The sequence below is a fragment of the Pipistrellus kuhlii genome, unplaced genomic scaffold, assembly GCF_014108245.1.
Source record: "Pipistrellus kuhlii isolate mPipKuh1 unplaced genomic scaffold, mPipKuh1.p scaffold_m20_p_62, whole genome shotgun sequence".
Lineage (NCBI taxonomy): Eukaryota > Metazoa > Chordata > Mammalia > Chiroptera > Vespertilionidae > Pipistrellus > Pipistrellus kuhlii.
In genome coordinates, this window is record NW_023425565.1 from 1,147,729 (window position 1) to 1,170,716 (window position 22,988).

General features: G+C 41.9%; 2 protein-coding genes across 4 annotated transcripts in view; one reads left to right on the plus strand and one right to left on the minus strand.

Moving 5' to 3' along the window:
- LOC118708715 (centromere protein P) overlaps positions 1 to 22,988 on the minus strand; it is a 209,647-nt gene that overhangs the window by 87,824 nt on the left and 98,835 nt on the right. The window lies entirely within an intron of this gene.
- Positions 1,165 to 22,704, plus strand: ASPN (asporin). 2 transcript variants are annotated; one of them, XM_036420115.2, is made up of 8 exons: positions 1,169 to 1,404; positions 5,846 to 6,124; positions 7,756 to 7,868; positions 11,509 to 11,722; positions 12,661 to 12,771; positions 17,774 to 17,867; positions 19,451 to 19,589; positions 21,640 to 22,704. In XM_036420115.2, the coding sequence occupies exons 2-8, from the start codon at positions 5,875 to 5,877 to the stop codon at positions 21,835 to 21,837; spliced, it is 1,119 nt and encodes a 372-aa protein (XP_036276008.1). In that variant the 5' UTR covers positions 1,169 to 1,404; positions 5,846 to 5,874; the 3' UTR covers positions 21,838 to 22,704. The 2 variants fall into 2 exon arrangements, with proteins under 2 accessions (XP_036276009.1, XP_036276008.1); XM_036420116.2 differs by lacking the exons at positions 17,774 to 17,867; positions 19,451 to 19,589 and having other exon boundaries at positions 1,165 to 1,404; positions 21,640 to 21,886.

The following is a 22,988-nucleotide window of genomic DNA, read 5'->3' on the forward strand; positions in this document are numbered from 1 at the left end:
CAGACATACTTCAGCTGAAAGTTAAAAAAAGACACTGTGCACAACAAATACGATCACGCCCCAGGGCCTCCATCACAGCGGCTGCTCTCCTGGAACGCAGGTTAATCAAATCCCACCAACTTCCAAGATGTCACAGCTCGTCAAGGCGCCATGTTAGTTAAAAACAAAGCCACGTCTGAACTAAACTAACTGAAGAAACAGAACATAAGCATGCTCACCAAACCAGCAGCCGCCACCCTGTGCTGCAGGCCCGCGGCTCCTGGGGACAGCGCGTGGGTCGGTCCAGCTCCAGGCCCAAGAAAAGAAGTTTATTACACCTGAACCACAGCACAACCGACCCCCCCCCCCCCCCCGGCCCTCCAATAGCTGGAGCTGCCATTTCTCTGGGAGGGAGAGGATGGTCACATCCTCCGGGCAGAAGAACAAACTGCTGACTGGAGGCACGCTGTGAGGACAGCCTGCAGGCCGGGGCCTGGGCAGCGCCAGGAGCCTGGCATCCAGCACGGAGGCCCTCTCAGCAGATGCAGGACAATGTCCTCCCTGGAAGGATGCGGCCTTGCTTGGTGGAGGAAGGGGGCATTCTCTCAGGGTAGGTGGGGAAGGGTATGCTAACGGGGCCTTTCTTCTCCGAGGAGGAGTCTTTCTGCTCCAGAGACCTCCCTAAAGACGGTGTTGTCACAGCTGATGTTCTCCTGAAAAGGGAAAGCCCCAGCAGGTGTCACCTGGGCCCAGGTGCCTATGCCATGTCAGAACCCACAGGCCGGGAGCTGGGCACTCCAGGGGCCTGCGGCAGGGCTCAGCGCCTCGAGAGGAAAGCTTGAGAAGGACGCTCTCTGCAGTGGCTTCCGTCAACAGGAGGAACCAGCAGCACAGCTCCTGATACACTCAGATACACTTGGAGTTTAGGTTTATGCTTCAATAATGTTCATATTCTTTACTAAGAATAATTATTATTATAATTACTAAGATAAATATTTTGTTGGATTATATAGGGTAATTTTTTAAATTGTAATTTGTAAGTATTCATTCATTTAAGAATTTCATGAAGTATTTTTTTCAAATCAGGATTTCTTAATGACTTCATGTACTTCAGTGGCCAGCTGCCATGTATTATTAGTAAGCACTCTTTTCTTCAGAATCTTCCAGTAGACGTCTCAAGTTTAGCTGGAAGTTTTGGCTACAACACAAACAGTGATGGAAAACACATGAGCAGTAACGAGCTTTAATCTCGCTCCTCGGCGCTCACTGGGTTCATCTGTGGAAGCAGCTCACCAGGGGCAGCCCCTCTCCTCTGTGCATGTGACCCCTCCTCTCCTCCCTGCAGAGCACATGAGGACATCCCTGCAGAGGAGCAGTACATGCTGGGAAACCTGACTTCATGAGGACTTGCTCTCTTCTTACAAGGTATGTTTTCATGTGGGGTTTTTTTTTTTTTTCATGTTCCAGTAGACAATTACCTTATAATCAATACTAAGGGGACATTAATATTATTAACATAAATGCTTGTAAATTATAGGATAAAATTTAAAGTTTGTCTAATTTCTTAAAAACCAGTACTTAATTACATAGCAACCTAAAATAACTTTGTTTTACATATAATAAATTTATTTCAATATAATTGTGACTTTTTTACAGCTCAGTGAAAACCCATCATTGTGCTTTGCCATAAATGCTAACATAGTTAGTTGTAAAAGATCATTTAAACAAACATCTATATCTTCTTTTAGGAAAATAATATTACCTTAATAATTAATGATAAGAAGTTTGAGAATATCATAAATACATTAAATTAAATAGTGAATATTTCTTTTGAAATGTAAATATATATTTTCTAATGTATTTAAAATTATATAAATTATTCAAATTTCATTTTTAGTTAGTTACATATTTGAATGGTCATATTTTCCTTTGATAAATGTCTTCCTTATTCTTAGGTGATGAAATGGCACTGTACAATAAAAACAGAAATCTATATAATATCAAGAAAGAATAATGACCAGCAACAGTTTAACTAGATCTATATTCAACATAAAAAATTAGGAACTTCTTTTCACAAAAATCCATAAAGTCAGAATTTAAAACAAAGTTTTCTTTTGTTCCAAAGTAAATTTTGTATTAAAACTTAGATTTAAGAAAATCAAACAATGTGTTTGGTATTCTACTTCCTCATAATTTACATAGCGCAGAGCATTCTTCCTTGTTAACAACTCAGAGGGTGACAACCAGGAGCCCTGGCCACGTGTGTAGGATCAGTCACCGAGAAAGCTGAGGGGTGCAGATCTCTCTAAAAACTGTAAAGTACTTTTACAACTTCATCACACCAAGAACCACTGAATTGTTTAAAAAAGTAAATCCAAAGCCCACACATGCAAAAGCATCCTGATATTTTGTTTTCCACGTTTCACACATTGTGTAATGCTGGGAAGATGAGGGGAAGTGCAGGCCTCTATTACAACTAGCGACTGCATATTAAAACATTAAAACAGAATATTTTATACTTGATCTGAGATTTGAGACAAAACAGACTGATTTATAAGCAAAAATCTTAAGGAACTATAGGAAACATCAGAAAAATGATGAAGCTTTTGCTTTTTAAGACAGCAGCTAGGTTGCTAGAAGGCATTGAAAAACTGATGGACAAAAATTGGAAAAGCAGCCAACAAGTTCTTTTATCAGATGTTATTTACACTTACAAGCTAACATTACTGTTTCTTTAAGGAAAGTCTAATCTATAAAAGTATCCGTTTCCATGACCAAAAGGTGCTGTGAATAAGATTCCAAATGCATATTTGGATGTCTAACTGACCTTGTTTACACCTGGATTCAGTCTGGATTCCACCTCTGGATGTGCAGAGTATGTTATGTAACACTGATATATGGCACTTGTGAACTGATATAAACATTTCGGCCAAAGGGAAAAGTTGCCAAGCATGAAATTTAAAAGCAATAACATGTTTCCCTAATAATAGTGTCTGACAGGAAATACCATTTCACTTAGACAAATTTTCCATTCCAAGTTTGTGGAACATTGAAGTGGAAAACAGGAGCCTTTGCAATTTCAGGCAGACATTTCTCAGGTCTGTTGCCAAATGGGAATCCGGGCGAACTTCTCAGCCCGGCCTCTCCTCGGACAGTTGGGTCACTGTCTGGAAGTCACCGGGCCTGGACTTGGTGGAAGCCAACAGTAGGTGGCCAGTGCAGGAGGGAGAAGGCTGGTCTCAGCTTCTCCAGACACAAGGCGGGCCAGGGGAGGAGCCTCCGGGTGCCGCGGCTCCGTTAATGCCAATTATCAGCACATAAAGTACATTCCAAATGTTATTCCAATCTAGGGAAACTTGAAACCAAAATCCACAGCTCTCCATGAGTAAGAAACTCTGGCAAAACTAGTCTATCTTGGGAAAATACTGAGTCTTCCTGAGAAAAAGACAAATTTTAGTTTATAAATAATACAATATAAATACCTCCAAAACTAACCAAGCAAGAGCCTAAGCCATCAAAATATTAAATAAGGACAAATAACTAAAAGTCACATCATATTATATGAGAATATTCTCTTATATTCTTTTTGAATAATGGGGGGAGGGGAAATGGCGGGGAGAGAGACATTACTATGCCGTGTTCCCTCCTGGACATTCCATATTTTTCTACTGATAAACAGACTTAAGGTTTAGGATCCACAATCACTTGTACTTTATCAAGTCTGTATCACCTCAGATGGGATGTAAATCATGGGTAGGGAACATTCGGTTCGAGGGCTATAGGCCCAAGAAATCATTTGGTCTGGCCCTGCCAAGGTATTAGGGGTGAGTTAATTAAATGTTTGACCAAATATAGCAGTTTAGTTTAAAGTTGATAATTTTGGATGGCCGCAAATGATATTTTATGTATCCAAGTAGCCCCCGGCAGAAAGAAGGTTCCCACCCCTGCTGTAAATTGTGAATTCCTTGTGGAATCAAGGTTTGCCTGACTTCTCTTTTGAAGAATCAGAATATGAGAATACAAAAATATAAGATTAATTTTACATGGCTAATAGAAGGCAAAATTAGTAAAGAGAGAGAAATGTGCCAGAAGACATTGTTGGCTTCAACATAAAGAATTTCTATCAACCCCAGATGTGTGGCTCAGTTGGCTGGGCATTGTCCTGTGCACTGAAAGGTAGCTGGTTCCAATCCTGACCCCCCAAGGGGGCACGTGCAGGAGGCAGCTGACCTGTGTCACCATCACATTGATGCTTTTCTCTCTCCCTCTCCCTTGCTCAATTTTTTTTTTTAAAGTTGCACTTACTGTTCATTATAAAAGTCAAAAAAGAAAAAGACACAAGAAGTCATTCATCATTCTATCACCTAGAGATTATCATCAATTAGGTATATTTGTGTCAGGGTTTTTGTTTGTTTGATATGCATAGATTTTTATATTTGTTTTTGCTTAAAAATATTTCATAATTTTAAACATCTGTGCAAATATCTTGTAGGTTACAAAGTATTTTAAGAATATACCATATTTCACATAATTATTTCCATTTAGCCATTTTAAATTTTTTGCTATCCTATACAATAAAAGCCTAATACGCTAAATGTCTGATCATCTGGTCAGCCATTCAAGTGTAATATGCTAATGATATGCTAAGGCCGCTCAACCATTCACTATGATGTGTACTGACCACCAAGGAGCAGACAGTCGATTGGTGGACCAGTTGCTATGACATTCACTGACCACCAGGGTGTAGGTTAGCTTGCTGCTGGGGTCCAGCTGATAAGGACTGAGTGAGATGGGCCAGACGTGCCCTAGAGCCCTCCCACAGTCCTTCCCTGGCTGACCAGCCTCTTGCGTCCCTCCCCAGCCCTGATCATGCACCAGTGGGATCCCTTGGCCTGGCCTGCGCCCTCTTGCAACCTGGGACCCTTCAGGGGATGTCAGAGGGTCAGTTTCAGCCTGATGGAGGAGTAACCAATTGCTATGACACACACTGACCATCAAGTGGCATACGCTTAATGTAGGAGCTGCCCCCTGGTGGTCACTGCATTCCCACAGGGGGAGCCCCGCTCAGCCAGAAGCTGGGCTCCCACCTCTGCGGCAGCACTACAGATGTCCAACTGCTCACTTAGGGGGCGCGGGCCTAAGCTGTCAGACATTCCCTGAGGGCTCCCGGGCTGCAAAAGGGTGCAGGCTGGGCTGAGGCCCCCCTCCCCTAATGTAAGAATTTTGTGCACCAGGTCTCTAGTCATATATCCTATATAATAAAGAGGATATATGTAAATTGACCATCACACTCCCACACAAGATGGCTGCCCCCATGTGGTCACAAGATGGCCACCACAAGATGGCCAGCAGGGGAGTGCAGTTGTGAGCGATCAAGCCCACAGGGGAAGGCAGTTGTGGGCGATTGGGCTGGCAGGGGAGCAGTTAGTCATTGATTAGGCTGGCAGGGGAGTGGTTAGGAGGTGATCAGGCTGGCAGGCAGAAACGGTTAGAGGCAATCAGGCAGGTGAGCAGTTAAGAGCTAGCAGTCCCGGATTATGAGAGGGATGTCCCAGATTGGAGAGGGTGCAGTCTGGGCTGAGGGACACTACCCCTCCCAGTGCATGAAGTTCATGCACCAGGCCTCTAGTAATTCTATAATGAACATCTTTATGCACATTAGCATTGCTTCCTGAGATTAGATTCCAAAAGCATAAATTCTGGATGAAAAACAAAGATCTTTTAAAAGTTTCGAATGCATACTGCTGAACTACTTTCTAAAAGGTTGCAAAATTTACTCTCACAATGAACAAGAATGACACTTCTGAGAAAAGTTCAGTTGCAGAATTGTGTTTAACTATTAACTTAGTCTTCAATGTCTACTTAGTCTTAGACTGGCCCCGTACACAAGACAACATGAAGGAGTGTGTGCTCCTAGTTTTCTTGGCTTTGTGCTCTGCCAAACCTTTATTTCGCCCTTCATACATGACGCTGAAGAATGTGATGCTGAAGGACATGGAAGATGAAGGTGATGATGATGCTGATGGTGACAACTCTCTTTTTCCAACAAGAGAGCCAGTCAACCCTTTCTTCCCATTCGAACTGTTTTCAACATGTCCGTTTGGATGCCAGTGCTACTCAAGAGTCGTACACTGTTCTGATCTAGGTAAGAACACATCAACTTGTTTTGGAGAATAATCCTATTCTGACAAAATTTAACTTTTAAAAAGTATAACAAACCACAAAGTACATGCAAACTTATTTTGAAAGTCAGAGGAAAACCATGAGAATTTCATATATAAACATTTCCTTCTCTTCCCAAATTCGAACCAAAGTGCTTCGATTTCCTTTCCTTCAGAAGGAATGGATGTTACTGCACGTTCTTCGCCTTAGGTACCGGAAGGTTGAGACTGCTTTCTAGTAAAACTCTACACTAAAAAAACTAATCAACTGTCCAGGACAATAAACAGGTTACAGATTTGTGACGTCTCATTTAAAGACAATTCCCTATTTGTTTTTAGTGATTTGAGTATAGAAATTACATTTTAAAGTCTGTTAAAAATGTGTAATTCTCTTTTATTTTTTTAATACTTTAATGAATGTGTTCTCAAATAGAGAGGCACACTCAGACCCTGCTCAAGAGGAGGATGTGATGGGATTTATATGAAGAGTTGCTGTATTCGGCTATTTCCGAAGGAGAGGTGACTCAAATGTGTCACACTGCAGGAAGCCCTCTCCGGGGACCGGGCCATCAGGGCCGCTGCAGAGTGCGTCTGCGGCTACGGCACTTGGGCACCAGTCAAAGCTAGTTACAATCCACTCCAGAGACTGTACAAAGTGTGCTATTAAGGGACAATACAAGAGAGGTGAACAAAAAGCATTCGTTAAGATTATGAACTAGAATCAGTGGGAAAATCTGAATGGAATACACAGGCTAGAAGAAAATGGTTTTCAGCTCTACCTCTGGCCTTGCTGTGATGGGGATGATAAGATGAGGTAATGTTTGAGGAAAGCTAGTCTGGAAGCACAGCAGCAAGAGTGTGGGACTAGCAGCAGAAAGGACAAACGCAGAGGCTGAGTCAGACCCTGTCCTGAGAAAGGGCTGTAGCGAGGAGTTATCATTTCTAAGCTGCATCCCAGGCAAGCAGCTTGACAGCGTGGATGTAAGCCGGGTGGTTCACCATGGCCATGACTCAGAGGATGCGTGTCCTCAGCACAGCGTCCTTAGGCCAAGGGCTTCCCTGCCGCTCCCCAGCTCTGCCCAGCACATACCTGTCATCAGAGAGCTGTTGGCAAATAGTGTTCCCCTGACCAGTTAGTTACCTTATAAAATAAAGTCCTCTGAACCAATCTGCCCGGCACAGACCTCACCACACGCCTCCCATTAGCAGCGGACACTGCCCCTCCCAGGACACGGACAACGAAAAGCGTCTGGGTATCTGTCCCTCTTCTCCCTCAGAAAACGAAATTCTAAAATACACAACAGACCAAAACTTTGCAAAGAACTTGAATGTTCCTCAGCCAAAGTGCACCCACAGAAGCTGGCCTCCCGGGGCCTCCTCCACGCCAGGCCCCAGGCAGCAGTCCAGGGTGACGGCTGGGCCAGCCAGACATCTTGTAAAGATAAATGACTGGAAACGGTCTAGGCCTTTCCAAAGAACAATGTTTTTGTCATACGCTACATGTTAAGTCATCTGTTATTAATGGTAACCATGGACTTTAGCAAGTGCACAGCCTAACATATCAGCTATGTCCTCTAAGCAAAGAGTGTACATGTAACATTTGTTTATTTCTCAGGCTTGTCCTCTGTCCCAAGAAACATTCCACTGGATACTCGAATGATTGACCTTCAAAACAACAAAATTAAGGAAATCAAAGAAAATGATTTCAAAGGACTCACTTCACTTTATGTAAGAATATATGCTCATATTTTCAAATATTTAAGTGAAAATCTCTACCACTGCTAAAATAATCACTCGTATTGTGTTTGTGTAAGTCAGACTTACTTTTCTGTGTGAAGGGGCACAGAAACATGGCTATTCAGTGGTGTTCTGGTTAATGAAAAATTATAGACTTAATCCAAGTGGTGTTTACTGACAACAATCAGGTGAAAGGCAGTGGGCTAAGAATTAACTAAATGGACTTAAATGAGTGTTTACCTATTTTGGTAAACACTAAAACGAATACCATTGAGTCCTTATAGGAACTATTAGCATACAGTGCTAAGGAAATGGGTACACAAACCCATCCTTTTAAGTCTAACAGTGCCACATGCAGTATATCTAAATGACAATATATATTTTCATGGCTTTTTTCTCTAGTCCTTAGAAGATAAAATAAAAAAACTCTTTGCTGTATTTATTAACATTTAACTTTCTAAGATTTAAAAGACTTTTATTTCTCATTTTGAGACTCTAGGTTTTAGCGAGTAAAATTTCTCATTTAATTTGCGATGAAGTTTGGGAAGAGCCTGACTCCACAGGGTCACAGGCATCCCTTTCCCCTCGGCACGGTGCTCGGCCAGCACTGCTCGCCAGGCCCCCACCTCCTCCTGCCGCGCTGAGCGAAGGCACTCAAAGCATGGCGACTGCAGTGAGGTTACAGCGGAGACGGTGGAGCACCGCGCCATGGCTCTTGCTGCCATCCAAGTAGGCCTGTGCCCTCCTCCAGCTAAAAGATCGGGCTGATCATGTCCTCGGCACCAAGAGGGACGCTCTCTACTAGGCTCTCTTGCTCAGTCCTCACCCCAAACCTGCCTGGAATGGAGCCAGGTCAGCCCCCTGCAAAGCCACTCTCTTCTCTGCACTTCCACCTCCTAGGCTCCTGGGGCCTTTCAAACGTACCATGCAGACAGCTCAGATTTGGGGGGGGGGGGGACTAGAAGAACATATATTTATTTTATAACCGAGGTCTCACTTAAATATTAAGACAATCAGAAACAGAAATGGCACAATGGATTCCACCCAGGATCCATCCAGCCTGCCTGTTTAGGACAACCACAGGAACAGTGGAGGTGGCAAGACAATCATTCTACCCTCATAAGTTGGAAAAAGAGCCTATGAATGCTTCTACCACTTCTTAACCTATTTTCAGCTATATGACCACAAGAATGTTTAATGTAATTTTTAATACCAAAACCATAAAAAGTTTTCAACTTAATTTGTCAGAGCATCTTAGGAGCATTCCAGAGACTTCCTCCACGTGTTGTCCTGTCTGTCAGGGGGAAGGCAGCACAAGAAGATGGCAGAGCCATCTCAGCTGCCGTGGTGGTCTCTTAGGCGCAGTTTCATGGGGGCACTGCATTGGAGGGTGAGTGCTCTCCAGGCAGCACAACTGAGCTCACATCTCGGGGCCCTATCGCAAAACATTTATTGAATTACAGTGCCATCTTTAAAGAGAATAAAAATGTTTTTAGATATTCTTTGAATTCTCTATATTATGCTTCAGCGATCGGTTTAGCATTATGGTTCTTATACAAGAACAACACAGCATTAGAGAGTGAGACACACACACACACACACACACACACACACACACGTGCATGCGCTCTGCTCCCACATCACCTCCAGCTCATTGTCACAGCCACACTCAGCATAGTGGCTGTTTCTAAAAGGCTATATTTTTCTCATTGTCTGGCCTTCCCTAGAGCTATACTGTGTAGGGCTCTATAACCGCCCCTTTTGGAATCTATAATAATAAAAGTATAATATGCTAATTAGACCGGACGTCCTTCTGGATGAAGCCGTGGCTGCAAGGGAAGCCCGGATCCCGGGTGCCTGCAGGCGGCTGGAGGGTCCCGGGTGCCAGAGGGAAGCTGGTGCCAGCAATCAGGGGAAGAAAGGGCTGCTCTTGCATGAATTCCGTGTACCGGGCCTCTAGTTATTACATGAAAGCCAACACTGAAAGTACCACTCCCCTGGAGACAAGCTGCTCACCTCACTTGCTGGGGCAGCATTTGATGGCATGCCACAAAACTCTTACCCGTTTGTACCACTTACCCTGCTTTTATGAAGCTCTGACAATGGCATGTCTGACCCAGGGAGGGGGACAGACCCAGACGTGATGGAGGACCTCTTGAGGCACACGCTCCCTGTGGGCTCTTGGCAGTGAGGCACAGGAAGTGCACAGACAGGAAGGGAGACCGGAGGGCAGGCAGGCGGGCAGAAAGGAGAGCAGGGGGCCGCTTGTCTGCACTGGGTCGTTTCCTTGTCACCACAAGCAGACGTAATTTTTGCTAAATTGACTTCAAAGGGTTGAGTGAAAGTTCATCAAGTTGTTACATCCTCCAGTCGCCCCTCCACTCCCCTGACCGCACACCACAATGTAACCAAATGAAAAGAGAACAGAGTTATAACTGGCATCATGCATTCAGAAAGGAGTACACGTTACCATTTGCTAACAACTGTAGTTTCATTTGTTCTCCTAGCCCTACCTTTTCTCAGATAAAAACTGTATCAGCACTGTTATGTCTGAAAGAAGAGCAAGAAAAGGGAGAACCAAAGTGCCTATAATAATAAAGATAATTTAGCTGTCAAAGCATTTATTTGTGTAATACCAATAACATGAATAACACCAGAAGGGCATGCTAGCTCCGTCTGGAAACCACAGGAAGGCTGTTGTAGATTGGGACCAGGGACAACATTCACAAGAGGAGTGCATCTAGAGCAGCCCCTGAAAGAATAGACAGCAGAGGGCAAAAGTCCTAAGGAAGCTACACCACCTGCCATCCTCCTGGGGAAAACCTGGCAGTAAAAGAAGGATTAGGCAAGGTTCATTTTGAAGTGAAAATCATTACTAGGGTGACTGACAAGTTCTGGCTGCCAAAGACTTCCCAGTTTGGGTTCTGAAGTTCCCATGTCCCAGGGACCCCCATCATAGCAGCTAACACCCTCCATAGGGCACAATGGGTGGAAAAGGTCATCACCAAGTGGTTGGTTTTTTCTTGGTTGGGTTAATTTGCATACTCATTCCTGATTGGCTAGGTCACCAAGTGTTTTTACTCTCGGGTTGTTGTCTCCTCTAAAAGATGCTGCCTTGTCACAGGGAGACATCCCACAGAACTGAGAAAGGGTTAGGCATTCCTCAGGATCCCCACTGTCCCCAGTATCTGAACTATGTCTGAGGGCACTTGTAGTAGCTTATTCTGACAGGTCTGTATTCTGGGGGAAATGGTAAAGAGAAGGAAACACAAAAGAGTTGAGGTTAAACTTAATTTTGCAGAGTGAACCAATTCTAAGGTAAGATAAAGATAATACTACCAACCACTGCCCTAAAGAGAAAGTGGAAACTAGAGGGGCCTCAACCATGTAACACATCACCTCCTCAAAATAAACCAAAGACACAAAACCACTCATTAAAGCTCTGCACTGTTCCAACTCAGTGTAAATATATATATATTTAGTTTAGACTGGGCTGAGGAATTATTGACATTGTTAATCAAGTATAGAAAATGATGCAATCTGCATTGACTTCCAGAGTGACTGGCCAGTGTGGAGTCCCGGCAGGTCAATCTGCTTCCTAATCCAGTGCCTCTTTCTATTTTTCATCTAGGCTTTGATCCTGAACAACAACAAGCTAACAAAGATACACCCCAAAGCCTTTCAAACCACAAAGAAGTTGAGAAGATTATATCTGTCCCACAATCAACTAAATGAAATACCACTTAACCTTCCTAAATCGTTAGCAGAACTCAGAATTCATGATAACAAGGTTAAGAAAATACAAAAGGAAACATTCAAAGGAATGAATGCTTTACATGTTCTGGGTAAGTTTTTGCAAGTAAATGAGACATTTAGAAATTATAAGTAATACACAGAGACATTTTTATCATTATTAACCTTTAAGACTGATAATTTCTAAAAAAATTTTATTCTAATATTCTTTACCTAGATAAGCCACTTACAAATCAAATAAAACGTAAAACTGTATAGTACCGAAAGATGCCTTTTGTAATACACACACACATGAACTCTCAGACTCCGCTCTTAAATACATAGTATGGTTTTTGTTTTCTGATGCTCCCTAACCGGTAAAATCTGTTATCATTAAATTTAAAGGTATTGTACAAACCCCTCCATACAGGGCAGAAAGTTCATCCGGATACTGTGTGGAATGCACATCTAACCTCACTCACTGCTTTAAGACACGGAGCTAAGGATTGTTTTTGTTGTGCAGTTGAAATTCCACTCTGTGATTCTTCTAACGCCCATGGAGTGACATGCCATCTCCCCACTCACCCATTCAGGTTCCCAGCCAGCGTTCTCCTTCATGTGTGCCCTTCACTCAGCCAAGCACCTGCCTGCCCGCAGCCTCGCTTACTGGCACTGCCTCGGTTATTTTCTGTTAATTAAGTAACCATTTCATACACTAGTAATTTTAAAAGTTTAGGTAACAAATTAATATACACTGGCAAACAATTATTTTGAATTATATGAAGGCTGATCTTTTTTCTACTGTAATATTCCTGCAATGAATCCTTGACCATGCTTATGATTGGAAGAGAAAGATAAATTATTGATTTAGTAATTGTTTGCCAAGTGGTAAACGTGTTATTATATTCCAACCTACTAAGTTTTACTGAGTCTGACGGAAAAGGAGGGAGACAGCAGCAGACCACTGAGAACAGCCCAGCACGCTGCTTCCCGGGCTGCGCGTGCTCCCGGCCTCCTTCCCCACATCGCTAAGCCTGTCCTTCCCCCGCAGAAATGAGCGCCAACCCTCTCGACAACAGCGGGATCGAGCCGGGGGCGTTTGAAGGGGTGACCGTGTTCCATGTCCGAATCGCAGAAGCAAAACTGACCTCAATTCCTAAAGGTTTGTGTTCACTTTGTGTAAAATAACGTATTTTTAAATGTCATCCTATTTTTTAAATAACCATTAAATGTAATGTTGTAAACTGTATATACTACTGAAACCACTGCACTGTCATCAGAATCCTTTCTGCCAGTGTATTGCTCAGTGCAGTATGAAATCAAGTGTTTTCTCATGAACACCATGAAGAGCCATATGTAGTATGAAGCCAGAATCTCCACCCCACAGCGGTGAGAACAAACATTAAGAAATAAATGCCTAGTTTTCCTTTCCTTTCCTGATGTTTGCTATCTATACTTCGTTATTCTGTGAAGTACCTGTTTCAGGTAAGAATTCTGTAAAGGAAACCGAGGACAAGCATGGGGCCACAGACTCTTGTCCTGGGCTGGCGCTGTGCGGCCAGGCTGGGCAGACACTGGCCCCGGCAGGGGTGACAGGGCTGCCATCAGAATAAGGAGTCAATGCACAGAGAGGCCCCCGGGCAATGCTGAGGACCCGGGACACGCCCTCTAGTGACATAACTTACCAGAGTGAGTATCATACTTTACCATGGGATCTGAAGCTGACACCTTACAGTAAAATACTTCTTTTAAAATATTTATTTATTCTTATTGATTCAGAGAGGAAGGGAGAGGGAGAGAGAGAAACATCATGAGAGAATCACTAACTGGCTGCCTCCTGCGCACACCACACTGGGATGGAGCTGCACCCTGGCATGGGCCCTGACTAGGAACTGAACCACGACCTCCTGGTTCACAGGTCCATGCTCAATTCCTGAGACACACTGCCCGGGAGGTAAAATACTTACGTTTGTTAGTGGACTAAGTTGCTAATGCATTACTCGTCTGATGATTACCTGGGCAGGACTGCCTTCTCATTCTTGCTTTTCTTACCCTGACATGGGTCTTCTCCCTTCCTGCTCTGATCCCTACCCCTACGGTTAATGATATATTTTGCTTTCACTCGGCTCTGCCTTTCAGGATCCACAGTAAAAGCAGCAGCTTCATCATAAACCCTTTTGTACCACCCATCTCACCCAGAAAATAAAACAAATATAAGCTTAACATTTGAAAGATACAGCAGATGCTATTATTAAAGTAGTGATCTTTTGCTTAGAAGAAAAATCATCTTAAGTACAAGGGGAAAATGTTGTAATACAGGAAAATCAGTTTCATTCAGAACTGCACAATTTAAAAACCACCTTAATTTAGCATACAAGGAGTGGCTGTTTTTCTAAAATGTTACACATATTTACCTTTTCATCTTTAGAACAACAGAAGTACACACTCCACAGAAAAAGTCACATGCCCCCCATTCCTTCCAGGTGCTGGGCTAGTAGGGGGGTGGGAGGTGGGGGTGCAGGGTGGGCAGGACAGGCTGACCTGAGGCTCTGCAGAGCTAGTGCTGTGGGAGGTGAGGCTCAGACATGGAGCCACTGCAAACCATATGGACTGCAAGTCTCTTCAGGTGCAGTGTCACTTTAAAAGGAAGCTTTTACTTCTCAAGATTCTTCTAAAGCCTAAAGGAAGTTTTTATGTCTTAGGAATTTAAATTAGAATAAAATCTCTCAACTTACATAACTACTCCTTTAAGATGCCTAGGACATTAATAATCCAGTTAAGTTTTTGTTTTATAAATTATTTGTTGCCGAAACTGGTTTGGCTCAATGGATAGAGCATCGGCTTGGGGACTGGAAGGTCCCGGGTTCGATTCCGGTCAAGGGGATGTACGTTGGTTGTGGGTACATCCCCGGTGGGGGGGGGGGGGGGGGGTGCAGGAGGCAACTGATTGATGTTTCTCTCTCCAACTCTCTCCTCCTCTCTGTAAGAAATCAATAAAATATATATTTTTAAAAATTATTTGTTAAAATGCTAAGGTTAACCTTGGCCGGGTAGCTCAGTCGGTTAGAGCCTTGTCCTGATAGGCCAAGATTGTGGGTACGATTTCTGGTCAGGATACAGGTAAGAAGCAACCAATGAATGCACGGATGACAGCAGGTCAATGTTTCTCTCTCCCCCTTCTTCTCTCTCTCTCAAATCAATTTTAAAAAATTAAAATGTTAAGGCTGCCAATGGATGTGTCTCACATTGATATTTCTCTCTGTGTGTTTCCCCCCGACCCCGGCTCTTCCACTCTCTCTAAAAATCAATGGAAAAATATCCTCAGGTGAGGATTAACAACAACAAAATGTGAAGGCTGACTGCCTAAATGTTATAATCCAACCCCTTGTGGCAGGATGAACTAGGACCAATAAGTCCTTACCATACCTGACAAGTTAACATAAAGATAGTGAGAAATGTTTTCTTCCTATTCTTTTGGAAAATCCTACTTTATAATAAATGGTATTGTGTGGAGGGGAGGAGAGGCTTGTTTGAAGACAGGATAGGAACAGAAACACCTGTATAAAAGCATGCTGATATTTGTTAGCAGTCAATGAGCCGCTAACCAAATTCATACTTTTGCTCACTTATCCTACAGAGCCTACACTTTTCATTTTGCTTACCTACCTTCTCCAGGCCTAGGGAGAAGTCCCCTTAAGATCTACAAACCCAAGACGTTTCCCTGCCTCCTCCACATGAGCAGATATTTCTCTTCTTTGACTCGCTATAAATATTCTAGAGTAGGCTAGCATACACTGTGAACTTTTTCTAGTGATTTTTGTATGCATTTGCTTAACTAATATATAAGGTCTTTAAAAAGAGAACCTTTTCTCTTATATACTGAAGTGAGTATATAGTCATTCCATAAAGTAATTAGGTTCACCCTAACCGGTTTGGCTCAGTGGATAGAGCGTTAGCCTGCGGACAGAAAGGTCCCAGGTTCGATTCCGGTCAAGTGCACATACCTTGGTTGTGGGCACATCCCTAGTAGGGGATGTGCAGGAGGCAGCTGATCAATGTTTCTCTCTCATCGATGTTTCTAACTCTTTCTCCCTCTGCCTTTCTCTCTGTAAAAAATCAATAAAAACATAGAAAAAAAAAAAGTAACCAGAATTCAAGAAATTAGAACACTCTTGGTTTAGAATTATTTTCCTGCTCTCTAGTTTATTTATTTTTAAAATTCAGAATAGATTCTGGAATCAACATAAACTCAGCTACAAAGAATATTGGTATTTATAAGGATGTTTTAATTACCTTCATCAGTCTTTGCCACCAATATATAATAGGAAGGAATGTTTCAGCAAGAGTTGAAAAATAGAACACCTTTCTCAGCTAGTTAACTAGAACATTTGGTTGACAAATAATACTTTACATTTTTAATACTAAGCATTACATACAATACTAGGTCTGACATAGAATAAAATAAAATCTAACTTAATTTTCCGGTTGCTATCTTATATTCCAGCTTCAATTAATCTGAGAACACACAGATTGAAGGAGAGAAGGGGCAAGCATTCAGAGTAGCTGCCATGTGCCAGGTGGCACTTGGCAGAGTAAGAATTACGAGATTCTTCTCTTGCCCTGGCCATTTTGGCTCAGTGGAAAGAGCACTGGCCTGCAGGCTGAAGGGTCCCAAGTTCAATGCAGGTCAAAAGCATGAACCTCAGTTGCAGGCTCAATCCCCAGCCCTGGTCAGGGCACATGTGGGAGGCAACCAATAGGGTGTCTTTCTCACATTGATGTTTCTCTCTGTCTCTCCCCCTCCTTCCACTCTTTAAAAATCAATGGAAAAATATCCTCAGGTGAGAATTTAAAAAAGAGAGAGATGCTTCTCTTGATTTATGCAGAAACTACTGCTAATTGAAAATAATTAATATTGTAATGGACCAAATAGAGTAAAAAAACACGTGTTCATAGTGATATTAAAAAAATTCACTGTTCACCTCTGGGCATTGTACTAATTCATTTCTTGAAAAAATCGAGCATTATGCTGCCTTTTCTGTAAAATTGTATCACATAGTAAATAAATAAGGAAAATTCTTTAGAGAAGAATTCCACCTAATAAATGCTTAAAGAATGATAAAATCAGGAAAATCATCATGTTCCATCCTTTAAAAAAAATGTTTTTACTGATTTTTAGAGAGAGAGGAAAGGAGAATAGGGAGATAGAAACATTATGAGAGAGAAACATCTGCTGCCTCCTGCACAACCCTCAGTGGGGATCGAGCGGAAAACCTGGGCATGTGCCCTGACCGGGAATTGGTTCCTAGATTAATGTTCTGCCACTGAGAAGCAATGGCCAGCCCATGTTCCCATTCTTAAAGAAGTAATGGGCCTAGGAGTCACCAATGAATGCCAAGACCATCAGGTGGAAGGCTCCTTCTGAGTCTAATCTGGTTGTCTCTAAATCTCACTACTAGGTCCTAAGGAGTAAGGGGGCTAGAGGACCATGATAAACTACCTTGTGGAAGTCGTTAGTCCAACCCACAAATGAGTATCTAAAACAAATCAAATCTGAAATATTCAATAGAAGAGGGAGAGTGTAATAGGAAAACAGATTTAAGAACCTTATAAATGCACTCGGTAAACTTTATTAGGATACAAACTTGAACAAATCAACAATATATTTGAGATCATTAGGGAAAGGAATAAAAACAAATAAACTGTTTTCAATAATCAATAATTAGGGAAGGGAGGTTGGGGGGCTGTATGAAAAGGTGAAGGGATTAAGCAAAACAAACAAATGGACACAGACAACAGTATGGTGACTACCAGGGGCAGAGGGGAAGGTAAAAGAGGGTGACAGAAGGTGAACACACAATACAATACCCGGATGTTGTATTATAGAATTGTACAGTTGAAACTGATATTAACCAATGTCACAAAAATTAAATTAGAAATAATAAAAAACTAATGGGGTAGATAAAACAAGACTGGAAAAATTAAGATAATTGTTGAAAGTTGGCAACGCCATGGTGGTTCATAATACTAGCTTCCATTTTTGTGTATGTTTGAAAAACAGATCCCTAAAAAATTACCTGTCTATATTGTGATTCTCAACAATTAAATAATCAATGGGGCTTGATTTTACTTGATCTAACATACATTTCTTTCCTTATCATTAGAGCTACCGTCAACTTTATTAGAGCTTCATCTAGATGATAATAAAATTTCAAAAGTGGAACTCGAGGATTTTAAACGATACAAAGATCTGCAAAGGTAAAAGTTCCCCAAATCCTTACTTGCAAGGAGCAGTCTATGCGATGAATGTGAATGAAGTTTCCTGGAGAATGTGGATAGGGACCTAATGAAGTTCGTGTTGTTGCGACTGGAACGTGTGAAGGAAAAGCTGGAAGGAGCTGCTATTACTCTGTTGTGGTGATGAAAGAGGGCACCAAGCAGAATCACAAGACACTTCACTTTTTTTTTTAATCCTTGCTCAAGGAGTGAGGATATTTTTCTCACTGATTTTTAGAGGGAGTGGGAGAGTGAAAGGGAGAGAGGAGGAGGAAAGAGAGAGAGAAGCATCAATGTGAGAGAGATACATCGATTGGTTGCCTCCTGCACGTTCCCTGACTAAGGACAGGGATCAAACCTGCAACTATGTATGTGCCCTTGAGCAGGTATTGAACTCTTGATTCTCTAGTGTGCAGACTGATGATCTAACCATTAAGCAAAGCTGGCCAGGGAAGACGATACTTTTCAAATGTTCCTTTTTAAGAGTATCTATATATATAAAAGCCTAAGTGACCATCGCAACTGAATAGACAGCTGAACAGTCTGTGTGGGGCGACCAGGCCAGCAGGGGGTTAGTGAGGGGTAACCAAACAACAGAGCAGCAGGCTGCGTGGGGCGACCAGGCTCTACGGGGGGGAGAGGAAGGCAATTGGAGGTGAACAGGCCGGTGAGGGGGGAAGGGGAGTAACAAGGCCAGCAGAGGGGCAGTTAAGGACAATCAGACAGGCAAGCGGGTGAGCAGTTAGAAGCCAGTGGTCCTGGATTGTGAGAGGGATGTCTGACTGCTGGTTTAGGCCCAATCCTAAACCAGCAGTCAGACATCCCCCGAGGGCTCCTGGACTGTGAAAGGAGGAAGGCTGGGCTGAGGGACCCCCTCATGCACAAATTTCATGCACCAGGCCTCTAGTAATTTACATAAAGAATTTTCTGACAGTGAAGGAGAGGGCTGTTAAATAAAACCATGAAATACCTTTCTCTGAACACAAATATAAATATAGATTAGAGGCCCAGTGCATGAAAATTGATGCACTGGAGGGGAGTGCCTCAGCCCAACCTGCCTCCTCTCACAGTCCAGGAGCCCTCAGGGATGGGAGGAGAGCCGGCAATCAAGGGAAGAGGACATCCCATCACACCTCTATTGCTGCCACTGCCGGGAGAACAAGCCTCGGCCGACCCTGGTTACCTGAGCTTCAGGCAGCCCTGAGGGGCTGGGGGGCTGAGAGGGCTGGGGGGACGCTGGAGGCATGCGTGTGGAGTGGCCAGACCCGCCTGGGGACAGGCCTGGCCATGCCGCACGCCTGCCGCCCCCGCTGGGATGAGGGGACTGGATGCCACCATTTTGTGGTTGTGGGTGCCACCATCTTTGAGGGTATGAAGTCAATTAGCATATTTCCTCCTTATTGGCTGTGGGCACTACCACCTTTGTGAGGGCGTGATGGTCAATTAGCATATTCCTTCTTTATTAGATAGGCTAGGAAAGGTTTATATTTTTAACTCAGTTGTGTTTTGAGCTGAATTTATCACACTATCTGCTTAAGAGTTGATGAACTTCATATCATTTTTAGGTTGGGCCTAGGAAACAACAGAATCACAGATATCGAAAATGGAAGTCTTGCTAACATACCACGCATAAGAGAAATACATTTGGAACACAATAAATTAAAAAAAATCCCTTCAGGATTACAGGAGTTGAAATATCTCCAGGTAAAACATTCTACTTGTGTTTTATAGATATGAGTACTTTTGTTTTTATGAAGCATATTAGTACTTATAGCACAGACCAAGCAAGTAGCAAGGATAAAGAAAGAGAGCATTAGGAGAATAGTTTTCACAGAAACATCATTAATACACACAGGTACCCATTTCCATCCTGTCTGTTCTCCCTCGGAGACTAAGGCCCAGTGGCAGAGGGAGAGCAAATTTCAGGGTTCTGGGATGGCAGCAGCTCTGTAAAGGCAGGACTGCGTGGGAGGAACCCAGTAGAATCACATATTCTTTCACCCTGGAGACATTTCATGAAGGCAGACCCTGGGGACAAGGTCCTACATATTTTCACTATCAATGCGGTGTTCAATTAGAAGTGTATGCTTCTTAAAAACTTAAGGCTAGACTATAAAAACAAAAGTCCATATTTGGAATATCATAGGTTCACATTTCTTGTTCTTCATTATTATAAATCTTTTCCCTCTAATTTGGCAACTCTTAACATATGAGGGAGGGGCCACAGAGTCCTTGAAGAATCGAATAAAGATATTCCCAAGAACAAAAATGAAGACAATATTTTGCTCAGAATTTTAAAAGTTTCACAGATCTCCCTGATTCTCACCTATGAACCTCAAATCAAGAATCCCTATTTAACTCCATCTCACTTTAGCCCATTTTCTTCATATACTTTCCTTGCTATAATATACAATGTTCTCACTTTCCAAGAAGCAAAACATGTGGAGACCAAAACTAGGCTTTCAGCTACTTGCCTCTAGATTTCTTTCCTATTTATCTGTAGACAAGTTTTGTTAACTACACTCCTGTCAGATACAAGCCATCAGTATGGAAGTGCTATGTGAAGGTATTCATCTCAAGGTTACCACTTTTGCTTTGAATTTTTCAATGTCTACTGTTAACCAGCGAGTATGATCTGAGTCTTCCCTCTCTTAAGCTGTCCCATCTTTGCCTACTTACTCCATAGCTCTGGTCCCAGCTTCTGGAAGCTCTTAAATCTATGCATACTCTTGCTAGCATTTTAAAAATTGAATAAAATTATAACACACACAGAGAAGAGCACAAGTCATAATGGTACAATTCAGTGAATGTGCACAAAGCTAACAGACCCATGTCCAGTACTTCTTCCCATTCCCAGAGAGACCGGGCTGGGAAAACTACCCCTAGCACTGACACTGAACTTGGAGAACTGCACAGCTCAGAAAGCATCATCACAAAATCCCTGAGACACTGGGCACAGGAACTCCAACGCCAAACTGAACGGCTTTAGTAATGCTTCGAGTTCTCATGCCTAACAGCCAGAACCAATACTTAGCTTGTCCAGCAAAAGGCTCCTATTTTTTTATATGCCAAATGCTGTCAGTTAAGTAGATTGTTTTTATATCCCACAAATCTCAGTCCACCTCCCCGCCAAAAGAAGAAAGAATTTAAAGGAATGTTAAGGGAATGAAGGAAAGATTCTATATCGTGCACTCTGAGTAATAATTTAAGTTAAAGACATATACACAGCCTATTAAATTGTATTTCGTCCACAGGTGCAAAGATTCAACTATTGATAATATATTACAGATACATATGTAAGATGTCAACAGACATGTTTTTCTATAAAACAAATTTACAAAAAAGCAGCTCTATAACTCTTTCCCTTGATCACATAAAATGCTAACAATTCTTCACATTCATATTGCAAGCCTAATTCTTAGAGCGTTAAACTCCATCCTAACACTTAAGCGCACTGCTGCACAGATGGCACTGAGGCGCCTGCACTCCCTGGCAGCTGTGCAGAGAGAGTGGTGCCGGGCAGGCGAGTGCTCCCGCCTCGGCGAGTCTGACAGCACACGTCACAAACAGAGCACTTCTGTATGTGACGCATGGGCCTGAGCTGTTACGTTAAGTATTTAACAAGTATAAACGAGTACATCTATTTTAAGTGAAATACATTCAAGTCCGTATAAAATAAACCCATGAAAAACAGAATATCTTCTTTTCACATTTACTATGTATTTTAAATCCATCCTTATTCTTACTACAACAGATAATCTTCCTTCATTCGAATTCAATTACGAAAGTGGGAGTGAATGATTTCTGCCCAACAGTGCCAAAGATGAAGAAATCTTTATACAGTGCAATAAGTTTATTCAAGAACCCGATGAAGTACTGGGAAGTACAACCAGCAACATTTCGTTGTGTTTTGAGTAGAATGAGTGTTCAGCTTGGGAACTTCAGAAAGTAGTAATTAGCAATGAATAATGTTCATTTAATATAAAATTTAAAAGCTGTTACATTTAGGATATTTGAGCTATATTAATAACGGTGGTATTATGCTCAGAAGCAAAAATCTATTCCCATGTGGTACATTCAGTGACTAGACTTTAGGACAAAAAATTTCATCAGAATTTTGCAAAACTATTGATACATCTAAATTAAGAGAAACAGCATCAATTGCAGTTTTCTTATGCACACAAATGATTTTGCATAAATCTCATGCTTTAATATTCTTTCTCAAAAAAATAAAACATTCAGTATTTAATACTTTATTATCAAGTATATTTTAAAAAGAACTGTATTATAAATGGAATGCCTGACGTAGCAAACTCTGTACTCTTTCATTTGTTGTTAAAAAAATTAACAAGCAGTGATATGAATAATACAGTACGCTATTCCCATTCTTTAATAACTTGGGTAGTACTGTAATATTTCCAATAATGGTAAAGTATGGGTTGATATCATGTATTCAACTTCTCATGTCTTAGAGTCCTACTGTCTTTATGTTTAAAACTAATCCTTCCTAATAAAATTGTCGGTAAGTGCATATGATCAACTCGACTGATGTTGAGCTAGTTTTTGAGCTACAGCACAAGCTTTTCTTTTTTAATTATTATTATTCAATTATGAAACCTCTATGAAATGTGTAGTGCTTATGTAAACTCTGAAACTCAGGTTTTCTATTATCAGTTATTCTAAGCTGTTACAGTATGTCAGTGGTTAGGTTGTACAGCATTGGCACCTCAACCCGAAGGAATACTTCTGAGAGTCCCTCTGTGAGGCTGTGATTGGGAGAGCCTAGTCACTCTAAACTCTGCACAGTGAGGATGATTCTGAAAACACACCTGGTATAACACACAGGAGAGCATTCAATGAGACACATAAACTAAACACTCTCAATAAAGCTTGAGTACTTTATGTAGTTTTTATTGGCATTTAACCTAAGTTAAGTAAAACTAGAAAATTGGATAAACATTAAAGTTTTGGTTTAAAATAAAACATTTGTGCTTTGCTTTAATTTTTATTCTCTTACCCAGGAACTATTTGTCAGAAAACTCTAGTTTATATATAATATATTTAATCAATGCTTATTCTCTTGTTTTTACTTAAATTTTATTT

Coding starts and splice junctions, on each gene's coding strand:
- ASPN (XM_036420115.2), top strand. CDS start 5,875: ATGAAGGAGTGTGTGCTCCTAGTTTTCTTGGCTTTGTGCTCTGCCAAA. Junction 6,125..7,755: donor CGTACACTGTTCTGATCTAG/GTAAGAACACAT, acceptor TTTATTTCTCAG/GCTTGTCCTCTGTCCCAAGA. Junction 12,772..17,773: donor ACTGACCTCAATTCCTAAAG/GTTTGTGTTCAC, acceptor CCTTATCATTAG/AGCTACCGTCAACTTTATTA.